This window comes from Eublepharis macularius, chromosome 7, assembly GCF_028583425.1.
Source record: "Eublepharis macularius isolate TG4126 chromosome 7, MPM_Emac_v1.0, whole genome shotgun sequence".
In the NCBI taxonomy this organism is placed as follows: domain Eukaryota; kingdom Metazoa; phylum Chordata; class Lepidosauria; order Squamata; family Eublepharidae; genus Eublepharis; species Eublepharis macularius.
This window is the reverse complement of record NC_072796.1, coordinates 61477055-61485677: the sequence shown is the minus strand read 5'-3', so window position 1 is coordinate 61485677 and position 8623 is coordinate 61477055. Positions and strand designations below refer to the sequence as shown.

General features: G+C 41.4%; 1 protein-coding gene across 1 annotated transcript in view; it reads right to left on the bottom strand.

Annotated features, from left to right (window-relative positions):
* Positions 1-935: 935 nt before the first annotated feature.
* The window catches only part of CDH19 (cadherin 19), a 44845-nt gene continuing 37157 nt past the window's right edge, over positions 936-8623 (bottom strand). The window contains exons 7-8 of the mRNA XM_054984760.1: positions 4502-4741; positions 936-2268 (exon numbers count right to left, since the gene is read on the bottom strand). Coding sequence (XP_054840735.1) covers positions 1823-2268; positions 4502-4741 — 686 coding nt within the window. The 3' untranslated portion in view covers positions 936-1822. The remainder of the gene's footprint in view (positions 2269-4501; positions 4742-8623) is intronic.

Here is an 8623-nt window from a genome sequence, read left to right as displayed (position 1 = left end):
GTGTCATTTGGCACTTGTAGCTTGGCCCTCAGCCTTCCATCCTTCCGAGGTTGGTAAAATGAGTACCCAGGTTCCTGGGGGTAAAGTGTAGATGACTTGGGAAGGCAATAGCTAACTACCCCGTAAAAAATCTGCCAAGAAAACATCATGATGCGATGTCCCCCCATGGGTCAGTAATGACTTGGTGCTTGCACAGGGGACTACCTTTACCTTTACCTAATTGCCCAATTTCCCTTATCACAATGCAAGCGTCCAGGCATTGAAATGTTTCAGTTGATTACGTGAAGCTGAGGTTATAAACCAAAACTTAATGGAAAAATTATAAATAAGAGGTAGGGATCGCTGCTCACTGGATGCTATTTGAATGCATTTGATGGATTTTAGATCACTGCCTTCGGTGCTGATTAGTTATACAGATAAAGTGACAGGGAAGCAAAGTTCTGAATGAATTTTATACTGACTATAGATAGTGCAAACAAAAAATACAGTAGGGAAATATAATTCTGAAGCCTGACTAAATTCCCAAGAAATGAAATAGAAAGGGAGCATTTTCTGAAGAGCTGGATTAACATTAAAGTGTTTTACTATCTTATTATCTAATGTTATACATAAAGTTTTATGTTCACCAGCTTAGCATTTTAAAGATCTTTAATACTGTAACAATAAAATTGAGTGCTGCAGCTAATTTTTATTCCATAATAAAAAAAAAAATCTGTGCTGGGAAATCAGTCATCTTTTAAACTCTTAATAAAAAGGAAATGCCCAGATGTGAATAGTATTGGGTTTTATGCAACACGGTTGATTACCATATTTAAACTGAATATTGATTCATTCTTGAACCTGGTCCATTTTTACTCTTTTTTAGAATGTGCCCATGAGGAATTAATTGGGACTGTAACACACTGCTCAATAGTTTAATAAAAAGTCACATTTAATTGAAAATAAATGTTGGCTGTTTCAGAAAACTATATTTTAGCATTGATAAATTACCTTTATTTGAATATGAGCATAACTGAAAATAAATACTTTTGTTTTCCTGAAGTATATTGGAACTCTGAAACAACAAACAAGATCCAAATCACATGCATACCTGAACAAATGTAGGATAAAAGCCAAGATAAAATGGTGGACATAACAGATAATGGAGTTTTGAGAAAACATTCCTAAAATTTGTCTCAGAGACATATTACATTTTGTTCTGATTTTTCCATCCAGGTTTTCCATGTTTCTAAAGTGATCCATAGCTTATACTAAAGTAATACAAAATTATGTTTCTGTTATAAAACATATTTATATTAAATCTTTAGTTTACAGTTATTGTAATGATAACAGCTATGTAACTAGTTGGGAGGCTTAAATTGTACAACGTTTTTACAAATAACTTGCCTCATTTTTTCCAGTGCTCACAATACAGACTTTTCAGCCCAGTACCAGTAGCTAGTCAATCCTTTTCAAAATGTGAGAGTCCCATACATGCTGAAGTACAGAAAATGTTGCTTTAGCAGTAGGTACAGTGTGACACTGTTTCCTAATCCTGACCTCATTCTGTGCAGCAGGAGAAATAAACTATGTGCTGTATTTCAAAAGTGCTTGCTTTCTACTTCCCTTAGGTTCCTTCCCCCCACTGCTTTGATAGAATAAGGGAGCCATACTGTTTTTTTAACTCTTTCTCCAGTTATGTTGTTTCTATTCCCTAATAACGACATACTTTGTAAACCACTCTGAGTGGGCATTAAGTTGTCCTGAAGGATGGTATATAAATCGAATGTTGTTGTTGTTGTTGTTGTTATTATGCATTATTTACAGATCTATGCACACTGTTTTACTGCTTGAAGCCCAATTGAACAAAGTCTTCATAATTTACATCCAGATCAAATGAACTCGATCCCAGTGAGCTAAGAGATCCAGCCACTGACCCATCTCCTTCGAAAGCGTAAGTCTGAAGGGAATCATAAGGGGGAACATCTGGATCTGAGTTGGCTTCTTCTAGCTTTTGAGAAATAAATTCCCGGAATACAGCACTCTCAGGGCCGACTTGCAGAGATTGCCTGTAAAGGCTCTGAATTTGTGTTGTTACGTTTCTTCGAGGCTTGTGCTCCCTCAGGACTGATTGGTTCCTCAGCGTTGCCATATCAAAGGCCTTGGTGTCTTGCTCTCCACCTCCTTCATCATCATACTTAACAATGTTCTCTCTGAACTCTTCGCCTTTCTCATGAAATAGAGATTGTTTCCTCTGCTGCCTGAAGGCCAGAATTGCCAGAACAAACACTGACAAGCAAACAAAAAAAGGGGGAAGAAAACATTGGTATGGGTCTAAGGAATACAAGAAAAGTAAAACATACCGATAGTGATGTCACTCCAAATTCAAAGTCTGCTTAATGTTATGTGTGAACTGTAATTATGGGGCATAAATGAAACTTCATGTTGGCTTCAAAGGAATTTATAAAATATGAAGAGAAAAGATCTATTTGTAAGCCATTAAGAACTTGAAATGGTAATGCCATCCTCAAAATATTTAGCATCTCATGTTCAAAGTTCTGTTGAAAGTTTTATTCCTTTTCTCAGACCAAGACTTGGAGAAGTATAATTATCAATTTTAATATGTAAGCTCATTTGCATCCAATGTATACACAAGTGTTTTATCTTTGTATATACTCATTCTCAGTTGTAGCCCCTTCTAGGGTTCAAATGAAGTATGGGGCATGACTGGTGGATGCTGGAGTCCCTCCGCAAATGGGAGGTAGGACTGGAGAGACTGACAAAACAGATCTTTGCTTTTCTCAAATGAATTTGCTGTGAGCTGCCACAGCTTCCCCCCACCCCGATGGAATGTCATGGTTGCTTTGGGGACAAGCAGAAATTTTGGGGATTTTCCCTTATTGGCTTTTGGGGAATGGGGCAGGTTGCTCATGATAGGTAGGGAGAATTGGCAAGCATCCTGAGGCATTGGGTGTCATGGAGGTTTATCTCCTGAACAGCTCATTATGTGTCTGGTGATATAGTGGGTTGGAAAGAATGGTAAACAAAACTGGTATAATTACTGGCTGAGTTTGGGGCAGCCATGTTAATCCTGCTTAGTACAGCCCACCCCTTAAAATATGTGAGCATATTTTAATATTATGACATCGATAAGCCATGTCATAACTAGTTAAAATCATGTCTTTTTTGAGGGTGGGGTGGAGGGGCTGGGACAATATTTTCAAAGTTAAAGCCAGCTTTAGATAATCTTGAAGGGCATAACTATGATCAAAGAAAGAGAAATAAAAGTATTACAGTAAAGTATGGAACACATAGACTGCCCCAAACTTCATGAAACAACCAGTGCTCTTGCCTATTTTCTACCTCAGCCTTGCAACAAAAAACACAGGCTACAACTGAGATCTATTGGCTGAGAGAATTCTCACTTCAGTTGATTGAAATTATCCATCTCTAGGCATTGATTGCTTTAGTGCACTGGAAATATTAATGACATTTCAACTGTTCAACTTTGTTTGTCAGCACACAAGATCCAGAAATAGGTGAGATTGCTGGTAGAAGAGGTTCAGAAACAAGAATAAGCTGGTTACAGGTAGCAACTGTTAGACTGAGTGGCAAGAAGTGGTACTTTATATGTGAAAAAATCCTACACAATCAGTGGCAAGGATGAGAATTGTATGAATGAAAATCTGCGAAATATGAATGCAGTATGTGAGTAGTATGAACTTGACGTTGTGCATAAGACAATGGTGGGTCAATAAGGTATGTGAGCAGTATGAACACGTTTTGTGTGCTTGTGAGAGGGATGGAAGAAGGTAACTGAGCAATGTAGAAAAAGAACCTATTGCATATATATATATATACATTTCCAGAGGAATTAGACAACCTTAAACATGCATGCCAAAGACTGGCAAGCCAGACCATTTTTCCACAGGCAGGGTTAGTTCTCTGCCCAAGCCTCTTAGGGACTTGCAAGGTCACTGACTTAGCAGAGGGAAAGTGGGGGACATGGCCTGTGTCTTCCGTTGCCTCCCAGATGTGCACATATGCCAACTGAGTCCAATGTGAGCTGCTGAGGCACTGGAAGCTACAGTGGTGATTGGCTTGGTTCCAATGGCTTGGATCTCATGATACACAAGCAGAAACTGCTTTCTGGACTTAGCACAGTCTGCTTGTGCAAGATGTTGTGCAACACCTTGTGTTTTCCTCCCAGAAATTAGTTCCAAAGGTCTTGTGCAAGTGGAAACTCAAGTGGGGATACAATAAGTTTGGCTTAGCACAAGTGGGTATCACAGTCTTTTTTTACATTGCTGGTTGGAAAACAGCTCTAGAACAAGTGCTGCATCCAACTCAGAGTGTCTGGCAATGTTACACTTTATCTTTTCTTCCCTTGGTCATCATACCACCATGTTCACAGCTATATATTGCGGGTGGGGAAGGTACTTGAGTCAGACAAGTTGCCTACCACTGTAAGGCAGACATATATAGTCAAATGGAATGAATGCACCTAACTCTTTTTCCTTACCTAATATAATTAAAGTACAAGCCACAATAGCAACAAATGCTTCCACACTAATGCCCAGGGCTCCATATCTACAGAACCTGAGATTGGCTTCAGTATCACAGTCACACACAAAGACTGTTAAGGTGCTTGTGCTGGTGAGAGATGGAATGCCATTGTCAGCAATTAGGATTGGCAAGGCAAAAACAGACTGCTCTTGACGATGGAAGTCATTGCTTCTGGTAAGAATTCCTGCTGTATTATCTACGAAAACAAAGATGCATATATCACTTACAGGTATTCTCTAGTTCAAGAAAATATTTTACCAATTCTTATTCATTTAGAATTTATTCTTATTTATCATTACAAAATTGTGGGAAATTATTCATAAATATAGAACTGAACTTTGGTTAAAACAGGAGCCAGTGTTGTGTAGTGGTTAGAGTGCTGGACTACGATATGGGTAAACTAGGTTTGATTCCCCACTCTGCCACTGAAGCTTGCTGGGTGACCTTGGGCCAGCCACTTTCTCAGCCTGACCTGCCTGTCAAGGTCATTGTGAGGATAAAAGGGAAGAGAGGAAAATAATGTAAACCACTTTGGGTCTCCATTGGGGAGAAATGTGGAGTATAATTAAACTCAGGATGGCCAGACCATTTGAGCCTGAAGTCTAAAGAAGTAATTTCTTATTCAGAATATAGTGAACTTTGCAAAAAGTTAGCAGTATTGATTTATTCACCTAGCCAGAACATTCAAATAATTAGCAAAGTCAATATGAGCAATGTATACTTTAGTTGAATTTGAAATAGCTCTTCTTCTAACTCTCAGAAGGCTGCCTTTAAGTGGCCTTCTTTCCTACAATTTCATCAGTTGTTGAACTTAGGTTTTCCCTTCAGATTAGTTTCGATTGGTGTCCCCCTATACGAATCTTTCTCAGCCTCTGGGATCAATACCAATGCTGCATAACATTGCAATACAGAAAAGTCATTCATATGATGTCATCAGTATATCGATGAAAACAGTGTAACAGGGAACAGGAAACAAAGTTAAATAATTGTGAACTATGCCTTTGTCTATAACTTTGTTTTAGCAGAACTAAATCCATCTAAAGACTTCTTATTAATATTAAATCTTCATTTCATTTAAAAAACTGCTTGCTGTTTATCCGTTTCTGATATTACTAGCACTTGACAGTTTAAGAGATAATGGGAAAGTTATCACTGCTACAATGTGCCATACTTAGAAAACAATTATTAAGAGATAAAATGGGATTTTGAGATTGTTCTGAGTATTTTTTTAAACTTCAGAGTACTATCTCTGCAGTTCTATGAAAAAGCTGTGTTCAAGTATGAATCTGCTATAAATTCTTGATAGAATTCAGCACTCCTGGCAGGTGGCAACAGCCGCCTTAGCCGATGGCCATCTTTTGCCTCCACAGATGGGCGGGTGGAGGCAGACAGACACTTCCTGGGCATCTGTGTATGCAGCGGGGGTGGAGCTTGCAGGCTTCTTCAATTAGCCCTAGCCCCAAGAACCCAGAGAGCATATGACCGCTCTCTGGGTACAGCATTTCACTGGCTTCAGGCGAGAGGCTGGCTTCAGCCAGTTGTGATCCATCCCGGTTGAACACCTGTTACGTTTTTGCATGTTCCAGAAAGGTAAGGGACAGGTGGTCAGTTATATTAGAAGCCAGCTGGCGATGCTGGCTTTTGCTTTCAAGGTATGAGGCCTTGCTGATTGCATGGGGGACTTCCGCATTTGGAAGATGTTGGAGGGGTGGTCTCACGAGGCAGCAGCACCAAGAGACCAAAGGCAGACCATCTCCCAGGGAATTCTTTTAGGCCTGAAGGCATCATGGGTTGAGGTTTGTAATTCTAGGTCTGAGGAGGTGCTTTTCCATGTGGCCTCCTTGACAGCCTTCTTTGGTGCACTGAGAGTAAGCGAGCTGGTTCCCCAGTCTATAAAGGATCCGTCGGGTCGTGCCTTGCTTGCCAAGGATGTAAAATTTGAGGGGAACAGAGTTGTTATAATGATCCACCACTCTAAGATGGATCAAAGGCACAAAGGAGCGGTGGTCAGCTTTGGCCCTTGTGAGGTGAAGGATTTGTCCCCTGTTTTAGCTCTCTGGAATTACATTGAGCTCAGGGGGGATGAGCAGGGAATCTTTCACCATTCTGAAGGGTCCCTGCTGATCAAGTACCAATTTTGGATGGTCACAAGGCGGGCGCTTAATAAATTAGGCCTGGCAAGTGTCAGGTTTGGAACCCATTCATTCCACATTGGGGCTGTGTCCACTGCTGCTGTCATGGGCTTCTCAGGTCCCAACATTCAGAGTGGGGCGTGCCACTTATCGGGCATACATTCAGCCACTTCAGACACGTTAACTTTTGATGCAGTTGCTGATGCTGTTTTCTTTTCTGGGTGCTGTTGGTTGACAGGAGTGGCTGAGGATCTTCATCTGTGGCCACAGCATGGTTTTCTGGGCATCCCACCAGGCCAAGAGGATGGTGATTGGGTCTCAGCTTGGCCTGGGCCAGTGGGCCACCATCGAATGGCAAGCTAGAAGAGGACTTTGGTGGACCGGGCTGCTCCCTCTCTTGTTTGAGGGGAGGAGTGGTCCTCTTCCTCATATATTGGTTGTTCACCTGGACAGGAACAACCTCAGATTGATGAAGGGTATAAGGACCTTTCCTTGCAGGCACAGGTAGACTTGCAGGAGATCAGCAAGCGCTGGCCTGGTGTCCTGATTTTCTGGTCGGCAATGCTTCCACATCATGTGTGGAGGGAAGCATTGGACCCTAAGGCATTAGAATGGGCTAGGCGGAAGACTAACAGAGCCCTGTGCAAGGCTATGTTAGCTGGGTTGGGAATTTATTTGCCCCTTCTGCAAATTAGGGCCGAATTTGCAGACCTCTACTGAGGAGATGGTGTGCACCTTTCTCATAAGGGTAACAGCATATTTCTAGATGTTTTACAGCAAGGGCTCAGGTTGGCCTTAAGCCATTTGTGGGGTGCTTCAGCCTAAGCTGAGGCTTGGCCTTGGCAGTGGCAGGTGAGAAGTTAGGGGAAAATGAGCAGGCCGGTGAGCACTGTTGGCACATCCCCATTAGCAGGGAAGCTGTGTGTCAGGAGCGTTTGGCTGCTTTACAGCCCAGTTGCGAGGACAGATACCCTGGTGAGGAATCCCTGGACAAGCCAGTCTCCCCCCACAGCTTTATGGCTGGGTGGGGGAGCTTTAAAGGGGTGAACCACTTAGCCTGGCCATACTGGGTCCTAGCCATATGATGGATGGCTTGCACCCGGGGCAGTGGGTGACTTGCCCAGACAGGTTGGGGCAGAGGTCCAGGAGTGACCCCAGGGCCAGACCTGTACCTCTAGTTTAGGCCCTTGCCATGTTTGATAACGTTTGCTTTTACATTAATAAAGCAGCCATTTAGTTCCCAAAATTATGTGTCTGCCTCTTCTTTCCAACTGTGGTGGCAAAAGAATAAGCCCAATGTTGGATTAGTCCAACTGTTCCTGTACTCCAGCTTCCTATTGGCAACAGTATCCAGACAGATGTTTCTGAGAAGTCTACAGGTAGGACATAGTGGCAGCAGTCTTCTCCAACCTTTGGTGCCCTGTATTCTCTTCTAGTCATCAGGGATCCATTTGTCTGTCATATATAATAGCCATTCATAGGCCTAGCCCATATTTCTATATGAGATAGTTGTGGAACAGGGCTTTCAACAGCTATTTATCCTACACATATCTGTATATGTCTGGCAGTGTCTAGAGTTCTTTATCTTAGCAAGACTATATAGAGTTATCAGTACATAATAACCTTAGGATGTTCTTATGTTCTACATGAAGAAATAAGACCAATTAATATATGACACAAGAAAAATATGATGAGAAAAACATTATGAAGTAAATTTGCCATGTAATTGTTAAGCGGTGAGCATTCACAGGAAAAGTTCAGGAACTGGTAGTGTTCTTAATGTGAAGACTCATTGAAAACAAAAGGGTCAATGATGTGCAAAATGATATGGAAAAGTAAGGTTGCTATATCCCATATTTTAAAAAAATGTTATTTGAGCCAAAGACCTCTCCCAAATTGTCTGCAATTTCACAGATTAAAAGGGATTTGGTGCTCTAGAGTCATAG